Source organism: Arachis ipaensis, chromosome B05 (genome assembly GCF_000816755.2).
Source record: "Arachis ipaensis cultivar K30076 chromosome B05, Araip1.1, whole genome shotgun sequence".
NCBI classification, from domain to species: domain Eukaryota; kingdom Viridiplantae; phylum Streptophyta; class Magnoliopsida; order Fabales; family Fabaceae; genus Arachis; species Arachis ipaensis.
Genome location: NC_029789.2, coordinates 141,617,404 through 141,636,633, shown reverse-complemented (window position 1 = coordinate 141,636,633; position 19,230 = coordinate 141,617,404). Strand labels below are relative to the sequence as shown.

At 34.5% G+C, this 19,230-nt stretch overlaps 1 protein-coding gene across 2 annotated transcripts; it reads left to right on the top strand.

Moving 5' to 3' along the window:
* Positions 379–3,846, top strand: LOC107644528 (triose phosphate/phosphate translocator, non-green plastid, chloroplastic). 2 transcript variants are annotated; one of them, XM_016348404.2, is made up of 9 exons: positions 379–823; positions 1,116–1,238; positions 1,532–1,684; positions 2,225–2,310; positions 2,395–2,479; positions 2,570–2,689; positions 2,811–2,888; positions 3,364–3,493; positions 3,606–3,846. In XM_016348404.2, exons 1-9 carry the CDS (start codon positions 437–439, stop codon positions 3,686–3,688), a joined length of 1,245 nt encoding a protein of 414 aa, XP_016203890.1. In that variant the 5' UTR covers positions 379–436; the 3' UTR covers positions 3,689–3,846. The 2 variants fall into 2 exon arrangements, with proteins under 2 accessions (XP_016203890.1, XP_016203891.1); XM_016348405.2 differs by having other exon boundaries at positions 383–823; positions 1,141–1,238.

Below are 19,230 nucleotides of genomic sequence, written 5' to 3'. Positions count from 1 at the left end.
CCCCGCCCTCGCCCCCGCCCCCGCGCTGTTGACATCCCTAGTTAGATTTCTTACTAATTGTAGCACGTATGTTTTGCTATTCTCAATTTCTCTTCTTTCATTATGTTCTCTGAGTCGCTACAGTTTCAATATAGTATTTTGGATAATATTTGACTTGCATAATAATAATAATAGATGAACAAGTAGTTAGTTTGTTCCTTTAAATAAAAGGTGGAGGTTTCAATTTCAAATTGTGCATGTCAGAAAATAACAAAAACAATTTTAAATTGTTTAATTTGTTATTTTATTGATAACATTTTCTAAAAACCTTTTTTTTTATCAGCATTTGAATGTTCGAGTACCAAATTGGCAGTTAACTTTTAAATAATATTATTTCTAAGAAAATTGAATCTCTTGTAATTTCATTCATTCATGCAACAAACTACAAAGAAGGGCTATGTCTCCTTGTTGTTCTTCTCTCTCTCACTTGATCTCTGCAAACCTCACAACAATGCATACCATTCCCATGATTTCACACTCCATAGCCATATCCAAGTTTCCTCACCCATTTTCTTCTTCCTCTTTACCACTCCGTCTCAGTTTCACCATTAATGGTGGAGGAGGAGGAGGACCCTTCTTATCATACCCATCACAAAAGTTACCTCCTTTCCCCATTTCAGCTCCAAAAATTCAATCTTTCAAGGTCCTTGCTGCTGCTTCTGTTCCTGAAGCTAAGAGTGATGAACCTATCAAACCAGCTGGTTTAATTCAAATCCTTCAGCTTGGAGCCATGTTCGGAACTTGGTACCTCTTGAACATTTACTTCAACATCTACAACAAACAGGTTCATTCTTCATTTTCTCACTCAAAAAAGATTTTGCCTTTTAGTTAGTTATTGCCAATGTATAATACTAGTGAAATTGTGTAGTAGTGGTAGTAGTAGTGAAAGTGAAAGGGACATTTTTATGTTAAATTTTGAATCTTTAAAGTCAAACATAGATTGTTTCATGAAAAGAATTCTGGGGTTTAGGTTTTTTTTTTTTTTTTTTTTTTGTTTATTATGTTTTTATTTCTTATTTTTAATTCATTTTTTTATGTGTTCTGTTCTCAATTGCAATACACTGGTTGATTATTAGGTTCTAAAAGTCTATCCATTTCCAGCAACAGTTACAGCATTTCAATTTGGCTTTGCTTCATTGATGATTAACTTAATCTGGAGTCTTAATCTTCATCCCAGACCAAACATAACTCGTTCACAGGTAATTTTGGATCAAACTAGATTATTGGCTCATAGAGAAATACATGCATGTTCTTGGAGCAAGTCTGGTTCGTGTTCGAGAAACATTTACAATCACTCATTTTCATTTATAATACTTAGAAGTTATATAAAAAGTAAAATAGAAAATGAGTGGATATGAATGCTCTTGAAACACACATTAAATGTGTTCCAGAATTTCCGAAACATGCAAGTATTTCTCTTAATCCATATAGTGTGGTACCACTTTGATTTCAAAATTGCTTATTGGTTGGTTTTGTTTGTATTCAATCTTAGCTTGTAGCAATTCTTCCACTGGTTGTGGCTCACACCATGGGGAATCTTCTAACCAACATTAGTCTTGGAAAGGTTGCTGTATCTTTCACACACACAATTAAAGCTATGGAGCCATTTTTCACTGTTGTTCTTTCCTCCCTCTTCCTTGGTGAGGTAATGTTCAAGCACTTTCAATTTTTCATGCACTTTCTTACTTGATCATGTAAGACTCAATTGGTTATATTTTTGGCTTGAGATTAGGCGATATTACACATTACACTCATTTCCTTGTAAAAAGCAGACATTAACATATCTTGAAATTTAAGGTATATGTCACTCGGTACGATTTTGTAGTAAATGTGACACCAGTCATGTTTTACGGCTTGACAAATAAAGGGGTGCTGTGTGTAATATCACGAACCGAATTTTGTCAAGAAGAGTTTTTTAAAAGACTGTCAAGATAGGAGGAAGCTTGAAATCTACTTGAATAGCATGAGAATGAAATTTGAGTAGTTATATTAGGATACAAATTCATGTCTCTCTGACGAAACACTCCTTTCTAATGGACATACTTAATTTCAATTGCTTAGTTTGATATTTGTCATCCCCATAGGATTTGGTTTTTCATGGATGTAAAGTCTTATATTTTATCGGCAGCAATACAATGTAATAGTTGCATTTAGCTGATCTCCAGTTTGATCCTTAAATGAACAGACGCCGACTTTTGCGGTAGTTTCTTCTCTTGTACCGATAGTAGGAGGAGTAGCACTGGCATCAATGACTGAAGTATCCTTCAATTGGTAATTGAACAAACTAGTGCTATTGAATGCAGAGTTTCTTCGCAGACAATACCGAATAACTAATTCTGCTACCTTACCAAACAGGATTGGCTTTGCTACTGCTATGGCATCTAACCTTACTAACCAGTCGCGGAACGTTTTGAGCAAAAAACTCATGGTCAATGAAGAGGTAAATGAAGTATTTTTCGAAGAAATGGCAAATGTGTCACTTTCAAATCTTGAGTACTACTGCTAATAAATTGATGATTGTTGTTAACAGGAAACTTTGGACAATATCAACCTCTACTCTTTGATAACCATCATTTCCTTTATCCTTTTGGTTCCATTTACTATATTCTTGGAGGGTGTCAAGTTTACTCCGTCGTACCTGCAATCTGCTGTATGTAGATGAGCTTCTTTTAACATGCATGCTTCTTCCACTATATGTTTTTGTATCACTACTTTTCCTTGTTTAAAGAGAGCATTTTCCTTTGAATGGTATGCTTTTCTTTTGAATGTAGGCATGCCAAGGATTGAATGTTAGAGAGCTATGTGTGAGATCGGTTTTGGCGGCGTTCTGCTTCCATGCATACCAGCAGGTGAGGCCTTTCAAATTTTGCTTTGTTTAGAAGACTTTGCTCATAGCATCATATTTCATGATATGTTTCATACAAGTTCTTTTTCCTTTCCCTTTTTCTTGTCTTAGATTTCATAAACAAACTTCCCCTTGTATATGCAATTCTATAGAAAATGTATGTATATATTTTCTATGAATGATGTCATATTTATTAACTAGTTTTTTGTATAAAACTAGTTAATAAATTAAATTAGTATGCAAGTGTTTTTACAAAATGCAGAAGCTAGGAATACATAAAAGTAAACATTAATTAAAACTTCTCCATACTCTATCACTCTAATAATAATAATTGATTCTTGAGACACTAATATGATGAGATGAAGATTAACAACCTACTTGATTTTGAAGATTAACACTCAGAAAATGTCCAAATTTGTAACAATTTACTTCATGAATGTTAGTTGGAACTGATCTTCTCAACAATTATATGCATGCAGGTATCTTATGGAATATTACAAATGGTGTCACCTGTGAGCCACTCAGTAGGGAACTGTGTGAAGCGCGTCGTTGTCATCGCCTCCTCGGTTATCTTCTTCCAAATTCCTCTCTCGCCACTCAACACGCTCGGTCAGTCGCCAGTGAACTTCTCCGTTTTAAAATATCTGTCGCTTTGAAATTTTAATACATTCAAAACTTGAAGTATCTGTAAGATATTTTTGTAATGGTGTTAATGGTGCAGGAACTGGTGTTGCACTTCTTGGAGTTTTCTTGTATTCAAGGGTGAAGCAGATAAAGCCAAAGCCACAAACTAAGGCTGCATAAAATGAACAATCTTAATGTTACTCAAAGCAAATATAACCAATCAACATTTTACATTTTTTTTTACAGTTAGTTTTTCTTTGCATAGAAAATATAATTTGATTCTACATTAATATTTTCATATGTGCTTAATTTGTTATATATATAAAATTAACACACCAATAAGGGATAGTTCTATAACTAAAAATAGAGAAAAACTTATGTTTAAGGTGAATACTATGATGAAGTGTGGAGTAAAATTGTTTTTGGAAGAAATATTATGACAAGCAATGATAATATGACATGCAAGAAATATTAGGCTTTTTATTATGAGGAATGCTAGAGGCCAGCAACTTTTGTGATTTGTAGCCATCAAATAGCCATCAATGATGGTTTTAATGGTGTGAGATTGGTGTGAGATTTCATTCAATAGCTCACTTTTTTTTACTGGTTACATGCTGGCTAAAATTTAACAAAGTTGCTGGCCTCCTAGACTTTTCCTTTTATTATTTCTGCATAATCCAACTCCGCTAGCAACAAAAGCATCATTCAAGAGCCTCGTTTAAATTTGAAAATCGATCCATTTTCAAATGAAAACATTCTTCACAAATCACAACGTTAATAACACCAAAAAATAATAAAACTAAAGTTTAACAATACCTTAACAAAACAAACTCAAATTCATAAATAGAACACTCAACCCATAAATCCAACATTTCAAGTTTTTAAAAAATCGAATGTAAAATAGCCTTATGAGCTCCACCAGCTCTTATTCTACAACCATTCACCGCACGAACCTAAACCTAGTTGCCATATTCACCACCAACATCACTTCCATGAATGTTGATGACGTCATCATTTGGAAACTCCAAGGGAATAGAATTGAGATCAATTTTAATCCTGGCCTTGCCCTTATTCTTGTTGGAATCATTCTTCGACTTTGACTTTGACTTTGATGAAGTTGCTACTTCTACTTGGGCTGCAGCCACTGCATCGATATAGGCTTTGAACATTTTTGACCCATCAAAATTATTGTTGTTATTGGGCTTAATGAACTTGAACTTTTTTGTGGGCCTACTCCTCTTAATTGTATCCAACGGGTTTTTGACGGAGTTATTCTCTTTGAAATCTCGGCCCATTTGTTTCCACCAACTTCCTTGTTGGCTTTGATAAGAATCATGTCTTCTTTCCAGGTCCATGGCCCTTTCTAAATTTGCGATGTTAATGTTAGGAGAAAAAAAATTTTATATATACACATATTCCACAACGATAAATAAAAAAAAAATTATTCACCTTCACATACATAAAAAATTAATGAAAACCTCCCTATGAACACCGAAAACCAACCTTTTAAAGTCGACAAGAGATCGCCGGAAGAAGAAGACCTCATCACCAGGAGCACAAAAAAAGTAAAAATGGATGGGGCTAATCAATATGACGACCCCATGGAAGGTATCGAAGACAAGTCTATAGAAACAGAGATGGAATCAGATGAAACCCCTACAACCGATCAGCATATTAGAGACACCATTGTTCCAGAAATTGATCAACAGCCGATCAAATCATATCGTGATATGGTAGTCAATAATGGATTTGAAAAACTAAATCCTGATGAAATTGTTGAACTTGTAGCAGAGGACTATATCACTGAATCCGACCCCATGGATATGAATATGGAGAATCAGACTCCCTTCAATCCAAAGCCTAATATTGAGGTGTCTCTAGAAGAATATGTAGAATGGTGTCGACCATGGAAGTTCTCTTTGATTGTCAAGCCTCTTGGAAAACTGGTTAATCTCCAGGCTATAAACCGATGGGAAACTTCTTTCTCGTGAGCTTCGGAAGTCAAGAAGACTATGGACATGCCTTGTTTGAAGGGCCATGGATGATAGCGGACCACTACCTTGTGCAAAGATGGAGACCCCTCTTTATGCCAATGGAGACACAAGTTCAGAAAATTGTTGTGTGGATACGAATTCCTAATTTACCAGCAGAGTTGTACAACAAATATTTCCTCTGGAAGGTTGGAAAATCTTTGGGTACAATGCTTAAAGTTGACGAATTAACCTCCATCCACTCTAGAGGAAAATTTGCTCGTATTTGCGTTGAGATTGATCTAAGGAACAAGTTAGTTCCCTCTTTCTCAGCTTTAGGAAAAGAATTCCACATCAAATACCAGGGCCTTCATCAAATCTGTTTCAAGTGAGAGAGATACGGTCACAAGCTTGATCAATGTCAGGAATCTCCAGGTGACAGCCCCACGGTGGCAGCAGCAGCGGTTAGTGGAGATGGAGGATTAGCGGCAAATGCTGAAAAGGAAAAAGAGCAAAATCAGGAAACCATTAATGGTAAGAATCAACAAAATAGGAAAGAGCAATTAGTCACACCGAATTAGAATCCGAACATTGAGATCCCAAAGAACATTTCCAAAAAAGGAGAAGAATCTGCTTTAAATAATGAGACCATTGCTGTTGGAGAGGAAAATCAAGCAGAAAATTTTTTTGGTCCATGGATGTTAGTTAAGAGAAGTCAAAGAAGGAATAAGCCGAAAATGAGGGATACTCCTAAAGAAAAAAAGGAAGGTGGAAATGCATCCAGATTTCAGATTTTGGCAGAGGAATATCAAGGAAGAGAGGGTCAGCAGGCCCACAACGGAGGAAAAACTAGCCAACCAAATACGGAAAAGAAAAGAAATTACACGCAGGTCCATATCAAACAGAATAATCAACCAAATAATGCAAGATCTGCACAAAAATAGAAACAAGCCATCACCATCATTAAGGAGAAGGGTGCTGACATAAGCAAGAAAATACAAAATAAACCAAATCAGAATCATCAAACAAAGGAGAAACAGAAGGATGAATCAGGTTTGAAACCAAATAAGTTAGAATCTCAAAATGAGCATAAAAATCTTTCAAAAGAGAAGGAAGTCAAACATCAAGATTATTGGAGATAGTTTTCCAGATTAAACAAAGAAATTGCTAAAAGCAAACAGGAGTACCACCTGAACATCACTGACCTCTCTGACCCCCACACCACTGCCCTTATATCAAAATTCATGGGCAGAGGAGCCTATGGACAACAGAGTGTTGGTGAACTACAGGAGCCACCAGACCCGGGAGAACTAAACTTGGATGAAAGCATGATGAAAGTCCAATCCCAAGAAGGAGTTGCTTCAACTCTCAAGAGAAAGAAGGAGCTTGTTTCTCCTGACCACAGGCCTATGGAGGCTTAAATTCCTGGTTTCTTCAGGAGGATTTTTCTTATCCTTATCCCTTTGTTATCATGCATATTATTTCTAGGAATTGCAGAGGAACTGCCTCTAAGGGGTTCTCTTTTATCATTAAAGACCTTGTTTATAGATATCATGCTAACTTAATTTTTCTACTAGAAACTCATATTTCAGGACATAAAGCGGAAGCTACTATCAAGAAGTTAGGGTTTGATTCCTGGTGTATTAGTGACGCTGATGGTTTTCTGGGAGGCATTTGGTGCCTTTGGAACAAGTCTCTTTGGAATATCGAACCTGAGATCATTGAGAAACAGTTTGTGCACTTGAAAGTTAGATATGAACAAGGGGAACCATGGTGGCTTACTGCTATTTATGGTAGCCCTCATGTAAGAAATAGAAGCAGCCTTTGGAATAAATTAGAAGAGTTAGCTATGGGGATTAATGGCCCTTGGTGTCTTGGAGGGGATTTTAACTCGGTTGCCACTTTGAATGATACCGAGGAAAACTCTAACCTCTCACAAGATACCAACAGATTCATTAGTTGCATGAGAAATTGCAATTTAAATTCTTTAGACTTTTCTGGCCCACCATACACTTGGCAGAGAGGAAAGGTCAAGAGAAGACTGGACAGATTCATTTGTAACATTGATTTTTATAATTTGTTTCTGACAGCAGGGGTTAGACACCTTCCAAAACTCAAGTATGACCACTTACCACTTCTCCTCGATTTCAACATCGCCACTGTCCAAGGAGGGGAGAGACCTTTTCGCTTGCTGGCACCTTGGTTAATTCATGAAGATTACAACAATTTGGTGGAGCAAAGTTGAGACAAACAAGGAAACCTTTTGGATAATATTTCAGTTTTTGTGAGAAATGCCAAATATTGGAATATTCACACTTTTGGACATATTTTTCAAAAGAAGCGTAGGCTTTTCACAAGGTTGGATGGTATTAATTGCAGCCTCTCTTTCAATACAAATCCTTTCTTAGAAAAGCTATAGAAGGATCTTTGGAAGGAGTATGAGATTATTACTATTCAGGAGGAAAGCTATTGGCAACAAATGTCTAGATCTAATGTGATAAATTTTGGCGATAATAATTCTAAGTACTTCCATCAAAAAGCTAAGGGAAGAAGACAGAGAAACAAAATCCTTACTCTAAAGAATGATGAGGGAAGTTGGATTGAATATGTGGATACTCTTAAGACTATGGGAGCCTCTATTTTCAAATCTTTATATTCACATAATCAATATAATCCTGATTTGCCTATGTTTCCTATTGCAGGTCGATTCCCTACTATCTCAGAGGAAGGAAAGCAACAACTCGTAAGAGAAGTCACAATAGAGGAAATAAAGCTGACAGTATTTAGTATGGGAAGTTGGAAAGCTTCAGGAAGCGATGGGCTACCTGCCAAGTTTTTTCAACATTCTTGGAACATTGTGGCTGAGTCCCTTACTGAGTGGATAAAGTTGATTTTTAGAGAGCCAGAGAATATAGCTCACGTCAACCGGACTCTTATCTCTATTATTCCTACGACCCATTCCCCTGAAAATTTTACTCATTTTAGACCTATTAGTCTTTGTCATGTGTGTTATAAAATTGTTACTAAAATTATTGCTAATAGATTGAAACCTCACTTGAACAGTTTGATTGCTAATACCCAAGCTAGCTTTGTCCCAGGCAGAGTTAGTGCGGATAATATTTTAGTTGCGCAGGAAGTTGTTCATACTATGAGGACCAGGAATGGAGGCACAGGATTTATGGCCATAAAGATAGATTGGATAAAAGGTATGATAGATTAAACTGGCTGTTTATTATTGACACGCTTAGGGATATTGGAATACCGGAGGAAATCGTCACGCTCATTAATCTATGTATTTTGTCTCCTAGCATGAGATTTCTTTGGAATGGGTCTCCTTCTGAGGCCTTCACACCATCCAGAGGAATAAGACAGGGAGATCCCCTATCACCCTATCTCTTTGTACTTTGTGTTGAAAGACTATCACATCTTATCCTTTCTTTTATTGAAAATAAAAAATGAAAACCTATAAAGCTATCTAGGAATGGCCCTAATCTTTCTCATATTTGCTTTGCAGACGACATAGTACTTTTTGCGCAAGCTAACCGGGACCAAGTTGGTGTTGTCAAGGAGGCACTAAAAATCTTCTGTGAATCTTTAGGACAAAAAGTCAGCCTCAATAAGTCATGCGTTTTCTTTTCCAAAAATGTGAACCACAATATCAGAGAAGAGCTTAGCCAAGAACTAGGGATTCCCCCTCACTAGCAATTTATTAAAATACTTAGGTGTTCCGCTGATCCATGAGAAGTGTAGTAAACAACATTTTCAACATATCATTGACAAGTTGCAAGCCAAACTCTCTAGTTGGAACATGAAGACCTTATCCATGGCAGGAAGAGCAACGCTTGTTCAATCCGTTTTATCTTCTATTCCAAGCTATGTTATGCAAACTATGAAGGTTCCGATCGAAGTATGCAACAAGATTGATAAAATTTGTCGGGACTTCCTTTGGGGTTCAAGTGATCAAGATAGGAAAATTCACCCTCTAAGCTGGGACATCGTGTGTAAACCGAAAGATCAAGGCGGGTTAGGCATTCGCAAAACTCAAGAAACAAATAATATTTTTCTCATGAAACTCGCTTGGGGACTCATGACGAAATCTGATAGCTTGTGGGTTAAAGTTTTCAAAGCCAAGTACGGCTGTGGTGAGAACTTGATTCCCAAAGTCCATTGAAAAGCCAACTGCTCAAACGCTTGGAAAGGAATCGTGAAAGTCTGGAACCAATTTCAAAGGAATTTGATCTGGAGAATTGGGGATGGACAATCTATTGCAGTTTGGACTGATCATTGGGTCCCAGAAATTACCAGCCTAAAAGATGTATCTTTATGCCCTATTGCTGCAGATAGAATAGTCGAGAAGCTCTCAAGTTTTACTAATGGGGATGGGGAGTGGAATTGGGAGATGATAAATAGCTATTTCCCTGAAGATATTTCTGAGATTATTCGCACGCTAAAAGCTCCTCACTACTCTCTTGGTGCGGACTGTATTAGCTCGTTACCCTCTACTAATGGAGAATTTTCTATCAAATCAGCATATTCTACTTATTACAGTGGAGATGGAGAATCAGACACAAATTTCAAATTGTGTTGAAAAATTAAAGTTCCTCAAAGATTAAGAGCTTTCACTTGGCTAATCTACCATAATGCTCTTCTTACAAATGCTAAGAGAAGGACAAGAGGTCTTACCATGGTTGAAAGTTGCCCCAGATGTCCGGATCATGAAGAGACTCTGCTCCATATGCTGCGCGACTGTCCCTATTCCCGCAGTGTCTGGACTAGCAGGTCAACCAGTACTCTTCCCCGAGGTTTCTTTAATCAACCTTTGCAAGATTGGCTACAGATAAATCTCTTCAAGATCACTCGAAAAATTAGTGGGACTCCTTGGGCCACCCTCTTTGTTACTGTCTGCAACAATATTTGGAAAGCTCGGAATGATTTAGTTTTCAATTCGAAAATTTCTACCAGCCTTCATGTGCATAATCTTTCTAGTTATTTGGCAGAGCAATACAACAATATGATAAACCTCACTGAGAGCAGAAAAAAAAATTCTCAACCCCGCTAAGGCTTACCTTGTCGGTTGGGAACCTCCAGTGGATGAGTGCATAAAACTAAATGTTGACGGCTCAGTCATCCAACCCGCTGGTTCTGGAACTTGCGACGGCCTCCTTCATAATGGAGATGGTAACCTCGTGGCAGGCTTCATGATGAAAATTGGAAGAATCACCATAACATTTGTAGAAATTTGGGCCATCTACACCGGAATGAAGCTAGCAGTGGAGCTGAGAATCAACAGATTACAGATAGAGACTGATTCTTCCTGTGCGTTGAAATTAATTGACGGGTCATCTAGTAGCCACCATCATACGCTTTCTCTGATTAGGGCCATTGAGGATCTCCGCAGCAAAATGACTTATGTGTCATTTAAGCACGTATTTCGCGAAGCTAATTTCTGTGCTGATGCACTGGCAAAGCAAGCTCGGTCAATCTCGACCGGCCTTCTCTGTTTTGCAACTCCACCTCCTTTCCTGATGCCTCTCCTTACTGATGACAAAGGTAGAAGGAAGAGTGTGAGAGTGGTGCCAACGTAGTTGGCTTTTGTTTTGGGCCTTTGGCCCTCCTTTTTAATAAAAAAAAATAATAAAAATCTTAAATAATATGAAATTTCTACAAAGATTTTATCATATTTTATTTGATGACTTTTTTCATGTACTATCCATGAAAAACTATATCTTATATATTTCTACTTTAACCATTTCTTTTATCTATCTCCAATTGAATGAATACTTATATTCTTAATCAATAACAATATTAAAATTCTTTCACTATTTTCTCTCTTCATTATGAAGTATTGTTTAGTAATGTTGCATTAAAATTACTCTTAATTTAATTTTTTTAATTATTGATATTCAAATTAAATAAAGTGATAGACAAAAAAATGAAGTATAATAAATTATCATAAAATAATAACGTTATTCTAACATTTAAATGGTAAATAAACCTATAACAAATTTTATGTATGGGTAGTCCTTTTAAAGTAAATTCTCTTTAGATACCGAATATATATGAGATTTTAATTCAGAAGTGAATCAATTTAAAAGATACCTAAAATTAGGAATTTCGAAAAAGCGGAACTGCTTGATGTTGCATATTTGAACTCATTAAAGCTTGATTCATACCCAAGCAAGCATGAAACTATGTTTGTGTATTCGTCAACGGGATTTATTGGCGTGTGTGTGTGTTCTTGGTAAAAAAAAAATATCTTCTCCTTTAAAAATAATAATAAAAAAAAAGAATCAATTGGAACATAAAAACGTGTAGTCCTTTTAAAGTAAACTCTCTCAAGATACCTAATATATATGAGATTTTAATTCAGAAGTGAATCAATTTAAAAGAGACCTAAAATTAGGTATTTCGAAAAAGCAGAACTGCTTGACATTACATATTTAAACTCATTAAAGCTTGATTCACACCTAAACAAGCATGAAATGTATATGCTTGCGTAATCGTCAACGGAATTTATTGATGCTGTGCAGAATACTCCCTTATTCCATAGTCCGAGGCTATTTACTTTTTATCATCCTGATATTGATACAATGACAACGTAATTGATTAATCAAGTATTGTTAACTCATCTATTATTATGTTGGCATCTTCATTGTCAACTTATTTATTCAACAAATAAATCTTAATATCTTTTATCACATAAACATTAATAACTTTTCTTATATTTCTAAATCACAATAATATTAAAATATTTACTTAGGAAATAAATTATTTAATTAATAATATTTTTATTATTTAATATTTACCCATATTTAAATGGTGAAACAACATTAAAATTTTAAAATAACTATCATATTTACTTATTTGTATTTTTAGAAATATTTACACTTTTTTTTTATTTTATTTGCTACCTTATTTACATTCAACATGAGATATAGTGGTAACTATCTCGTTTGCAAACCAGAAAAGTGTAATATATTATCAAATTGGTCGCATAAACAAGATAGATATAAATAATTCTCATATGCCATATAACAATAGCAAACAAAATACAAAAATGTGAATATCTTAAAATATATATAAATAAGTAAATATGATATTTATCTTATTTATTTTTTTAAAAAAAGTCCAACAACATTAAATTTAATTAAAATAATTTTAGATAAAAATAAAATATTTTAAATATTAAAATTATTGACTCAAAACTAAAATAACCCTTTACCTAAAAGAAAAATATGGTAAGAATACACCATTCTTTTGTAATTATACTACCATTTCCAAATTTAGGAAGTGAAAGAGATAACAAAATGTAGAAGCTCAAGTAATGTAAAATTTTGCATTCAAACGAAATAAATGTCTTTTATGAGTCATCAAATTTATTATTTACCACCAAAAAAATTACTCATCTAATTTATAATATGGATGTCTCCACTAACTTAGTTTCAGAGGAGTAAACAAACAAGTGAACAACCATATTATATATTTATCTACATAATTAACGAATATTTTAATATTGTAAATTATACGTCTTTTTATTAAACGAATTTTTTTATCTTTCAATATATTTTTATATTTATCCTTTAAAGTATTACCAATTAACAAGGTCTTTGAGATTAATTAATATAATTAAAATTTATATAAAAAAAAAGAAAAGAAGGGTATATGCTTTTATATTTTAGAGATGGAAATTGTTACGGACTCATACGATCCAGCCCAAAACAAATCTGGCGGGTCAGGAACACCGCCCCGACTCGAAGCCCGATCCACCCTCCATAATAGGGAACCCGGCGGACCGGTCCCCCGCGCCCGGCCAAAAACGCGTGCAACCACGCCTAACGAACCGGTCTGGGCGGCATCTTCGGGGCAACACCCGAAGCCCCGACTCGAACTCCGGAACGACCTGCTCCTCCCCATGTGGACAGGGACAGCTCACGTGCCCTGGCCAGTGGGCTAGGTCATTTATGGGCCCGCCCAGCACAGTATATAAGGGGAGAAGTCAGCTCTCCCTCAAGGTACACATCACCTTATCTAATTTGGCTACCCTTTCGTACGGACACTGACTTGATCGTCGGAGTGTTCTTGCAGGTGGCCATCTCCCTCTCTCTCGTCCGTTCATCCACCGGTCTCACCAGCCTCCAGCTCCGGACCAGGAACCCGTTCCAAGCCACTTCAGAATTTTTCCCTCTCAACCCTCCACCCTCATCCGACCCGTCGAGCACCCGAGATCATCAGGTGACAAACAGAAATAGTGTGGTTTGATAAGCCAACCAGTGTTGAATAGTGTGTGTCTAACTTGAAATTTATGAATTGAAATATTATATCAAATTACTATATTTTTATGGTGAAAACTCAAATATAGTTATTTTTATATGAAATTGATAGTTGAGAGCCATTTGATAATTTATCAGATTTAATTAAATTATCATTTAACGACTCTTAACTATCAACTTTATATAAAAATAATTGCATATAAATTATATATTAAGTTTTTCTCATTTAATAAAATTCTAGGTAACATTTTCAGTGGATAAATTTGATCTATAAATATGATTGATATGTTCGTTATCTACATAAACTCTTATAAATTAAATAAAAAATATTGTAAATCAACATAATTAATTATAAATTTATGTATTACTTGCAGGGTCTTATTTGTGTCATGAAAGAGGTGATGCCACATGCACACCATCGATATTACGTGCTACATATTTGAAAGAATTTCAGATAAAAATTTAAGAATAAATAGAACTTATGTGACAGGCTTCAAGGTGCACAAACATATAGGCAGTTCAAGGATGTCATGGAGAAACTGAAGAGTATAAACAATGGTACATGAGAATATATAAATGGCATTGATCCTGGTACATGGTGCAGGACTTTTTTTAGTCATTTTTTCAAAAAATGAAAGCAACACGAATAACATGTGTGAAGTATGGAATACAACGATAGTTGCTGCTAGAGAGAAGCCAATATTAACAATGTTAGAAGAGATTAGATGCACAATCATGAAAAAGATGGTCAACCATAAATGGATCTTAAGTTTATATACAGAAAAATTGGCACCAGTTTAATAAAAGACGCTAGACAAGTTTATCAAGCCTGGAAACTACAAATTGACAGCTCAATGGTCTGGAGATAATGACAGAGTCTTATTTAAAGTCACAAAAGAAATATACAAACTAGGAGTGAATCTACAACAACACACTTGCACCTGCAACATGTGGCAGCTTTTAGGTAAAGATTGTGTATGTTTTAATAATACAAAATTTATTAGTGGACACTTAGAATAATGGATTGTATTTGGAATAAGAGAACTCAATGTATTGTTATTGTTCTGTCCAGATATGCCATGTGTGTATGCTGTTGCCGCCATATCTAAATTTAGGGCCAGAGCTGTTGAGGACTTTGTTACTTGTTAGTCCACTGCTAACAATAGATGCTGTTAGAGCCACCTATAATGTGCGTGTAAAACTAGTGAACAGTGAAGAGTTCTATGAAGAAGCAAGTCAACCAAAGTCTGATCCACCTAGAATAACAAAACCGGCTGGACGTCCGAAAAAACGAAGGTCAGAGATACCTCCCCCACCACCATAACCTAATGGTGACAAGGTTAGGAGGACTTTTCAAGTCACATGCAGCAAGTGCGGGAAAAAGGGACATTATTACAAGACTTACAAGGGAGCACCTTCAAGACTTGATTGGCAACCAAAGAGAAAAAATCAAAGGCTTCTAACCTACAATTGACCGTACATAATAGAGATGAGGCAGACCAACAAGTTGCAGGGGTGTAGAATACAAATGAACAAACAGACAGGTACATATTTGTGATTTCAGGAACCGAATTGTACTATATTTATAATGGTTAGGTATTTATCTGTACTGAACTTAAATTAATTAGGGTATTTTCTGTCTTGAAAGATAAGGGATAGGCATTCATGGTCTTTTAATTGTGCTCAGGTTGGAGGCTCATGTCAAGCTAACATAGGTACTGCAGATGTCAGTGATGAACCCTTGGTCAGCTCAGTGGTAATGGATCCTTTTAGTTTGCAAGGATATAATGTTTGTATGGATTTAATTGTTATGTTGTGTATATTATCAATATCAGTATTGAATTCCACTTTTGCATTCATATAGAAAAAGGTCATGAAGAACCAAAAAAATATGCCAAAGAGGCCCATAGGTGAAGCAGAGAAAATTAATGTCTCACAATCTGCCCCACAGTTAAAGATAACAACAACCATTTTTATTGTTGTGTATTTGAAGTCTATTGTATACTTATTTGTACTGAGCTGCTGGTTGTTTTTATGTTAACAGCCTACTGTGGTTCAACCTGAAGCTTCTAAGGTTACAATGGCAAATACTGGCATAAGGTTAAGGCTAAAGTAGAGGATATTTAGACCCCCAACCCCACAACAACACAACAACATGCAAATACCACCATTCCACAACCTCAACCTAATGCGAACCCTACTCAAGGCCCAAGACCTCCTCGTGTATAACCTAACATCAGTGGTGAAGGCATTTCAGTTGAGACAATAGTAATAGTTGGCAATTGAACCTCATCAAAGCTACTTAAGTTCATTCCAACTTCAGTCATAAATCTACTAAAGAAGGATTAATAAACCTTTTCACCATGAAATACTTTTTTTGAAAGGTCTTGTAGTACATGGGATCTCATGTTTTGTTTTGCCTTAAATGCTATTAGACTTAATGCTCCGTTATATTTTGATTTAGTTTACTTATGTTGTGCAGCAGTACTGAATTGGTTTAGACATCACCTCTACTGTGATTATTCTGGTTATGTATTTTAGTTTACTCATTTTATGTATTTTGAGTACCTTAAATGCACTTATTTACTACTAATTTGGTTACAAGTACTCTGGTAATGTCATCATATTGCTTTTTTGTTGCTTTTGTCAACTTGGATCACCTATCATAATGAAGTTGCTAGTATTCATGCAGTGAATATAGCAGCAAATAACAACTTATTTTCATTCTCAAGGTTGCAAAACATATATATTACATATAAACTCACACATTTGTCAACAAAAAATATCCATGATACAATTCTGTTTTGATATCCTAACCTAGTTCTTATAAACTAAGAACAAATTTTTCAAACATACAGTCTGCTGAATAAGACCCAAAATGACAGTGTCACTGCAATTTTAACCAATAATGTTGGGATAGTCTTGCATTTAGTACTCTTAGATTTCATCCTTACTCTATCCTTTGCCATCAACAACTCTATGGATTTCAACTTCTCTTCTAATCTCTTAATTTGGTCCACCAATTTATTAGAACTAACATCTTTAGTATAGAAAGATGTCACATATTCATCCAGCCAAGCAAAGAATTTGCAGTGACGAGTTCTGGTCTGCAATAACACATAAACTTGCTAAGACACAAAAAAAAAAAAGGAAAGAAAGAATGTGAAACTGGAGAATGTCCCACTTCAATCTGTGCTTACTTTAAAATAGGCGCATTCGAAGAAGAGTCTGTTTGAATTGTCTATGGTGCTTAACTCAAATAGTATGGCATATGTTCCGCAGTTACATGTAGGTGCTATAAAAAAATTTTCGTACTATTCACACCTTTCCGGAAGCTACTGGTCGAGCCCAACATCGCACTCGAACCCTCGCTTTGTGCATCGGCACCCGTCTCGGTTTTATTTCGTGAGTAACCACCATCTTCCCCAGTCATGACTTGCATATAGTAATCCCTAAATGTGGCTACAACAAAGATCCGAAACCTAATTTGGAAAAGATTCAATCCAGCCTTGACGACATCGTTTTTGAAATTGGGAGGGGTTGATTGGTCTCAATTTGGAGGAAAACAATATCCACGTAGCGAAAAAATTGACATGTCATCACTCCACCTTCTCAGATTCGGTTGCATGGTCCGCTTTATCCATCGTTCAAATGGTTAGAGACCAGATTGAGCATTTACTCTTATTTTTTTTTCGACTTATCTTTTTTGACATATCTAAAAGTAGTTAGTTGCAATGGAAACCACGATTCATCATAAAAAAATAAATAAATAAAATTACTTTACTCTAAATATTATGAATTTAAATTCTCTAAAATAAAAAATTTAGTTTGTTGGGAGCAAACATACTCAATTATGTGAACAAACTTTTAAAGTAGATATGAATTTTTTTTTTTTTTAATTTAGAAGTTCGCTCCATTTTTAAAGTTCAACTATATATAATTCTCCAAGCTAAGTCCAAAATATTTAAAATGTGAGATGTAACATTAGGGGACCGATGGATAAACTTTTTAGAAATTTACAATAGGTTAATAGTCAAATTAGTCTTTAAAAATAAAATATTTTTTAAATTTGTATTTAAAATATCTTTTTAATTAAATTAGTCTTTTAAAAATTACGAAATAATTATATTTGTCATTTAGTGACTCCACTAATAATTTTTGACGTAGAATATTAACTGATAGTATACATGATATCTAACATGTCTATTAAATACTGACTAAATATGTTTATAAAAATTTATCAATTTAGTCCTTAGGTCATATTAGAAATATAATTTATGTAAAAGAAAAAAAGAGACTAAATTAATAAATTTTTATGAATATATCTAATCAACGTCTAGATAGATATGTCAGGTATTATGTATGTTGCTAATTAACGTTTTATATCATTAATTGTTGACAAAAATTGTTAATGGAATCACTGAAAAATAAATATAATTAATTCGTAATCTTTAAAATAGCAATTTGATTGAAAAAAATATTTAAAGATAAATTTAAAAGATATTTTATTTTTTAAGAACTAATTTGACTATTAATTTAATTTATATACGATGGAAACAGGAGAAAATTCTAGCAACATACCGTTATAACTAACTCATACAATTTTACAAACGAAAATTCATCAAAAAGAAGATAGGATTACCTGGCCAAAAAAGAAGAACTGCCAATATTCTGTATTCTCAAGTTACCCATTTACTTTCAAACTCTTTCACTCTCATCCAAGCCAGCTACCAGACCGAAGTAGGGTTCTTATCCGTGCAATAGTGTCATCACCATAATTTTTGTGGATAGAAATGACAATGAATTTTTATGGTTTCCTACTCCTCCATTTCCATTTAGTAAAATACCTTTTATTTCTGTTTTATCCGAATTTATTTCTCTATGTAAAAAAGGTAGATACTTATATATATCTATGGATATTAAATTTTAATCTTTTAAAAAAAATTAATACAACCATAATAAAATTTAATACAATTCAGTTAAATATATTAAATCAAACACAAATTTAACATAATAATATATACAAAATTTTTTTGACATAGTTAAAATAAAATGAATTGAAGTTATTTATATAACTTATATACAAGGACATTTAAATAATTTTTTTTTATAAAAATTTTGAAGATTTGCATAAGACAGATATCACAATTTCCGCTCCATCCCTACTAATTTACGGAAACAGGTTCTGTCTCCATAAAAATTTTACAGATTTTCGTTAACTTCTGCGTTAAAGTTAATCTCTGCTGATATTCGCATATGCAAGTTTTTTTTATCATCCCTGTTTGCAGACTATATCATACTAATTGTTTGCTATTCTCTTGTAGTTTGTTTACAGACAACTTTGCCTATAAAAATTGTCATTAATTACAAAACCATAGTTAGACTGACCAATTATGTATAGTGATATAATGACCAAAGGAGAAAAAAAAACGAGTATAGTTCCCCTCTAACCAATAATCCTTAGCATGCATGGATGGGGTAT

Excerpts from the sequence above, each read along its gene's own strand:
- LOC107644528 (XM_016348404.2), top strand. The coding sequence starts at position 437 with ATGTCTCCTTGTTGTTCTTCTCTCTCTCACTTGATCTCTGCAAACCTC. Across the intron at positions 824-1,115 it reads TCAACATCTACAACAAACAG|GTTCTAAAAGTCTATCCATT; the intron begins GTTCATTCTTCA and ends GTTGATTATTAG. Across the intron at positions 2,690-2,810 it reads CGTCGTACCTGCAATCTGCT|GCATGCCAAGGATTGAATGT; the intron begins GTATGTAGATGA and ends TTTTGAATGTAG.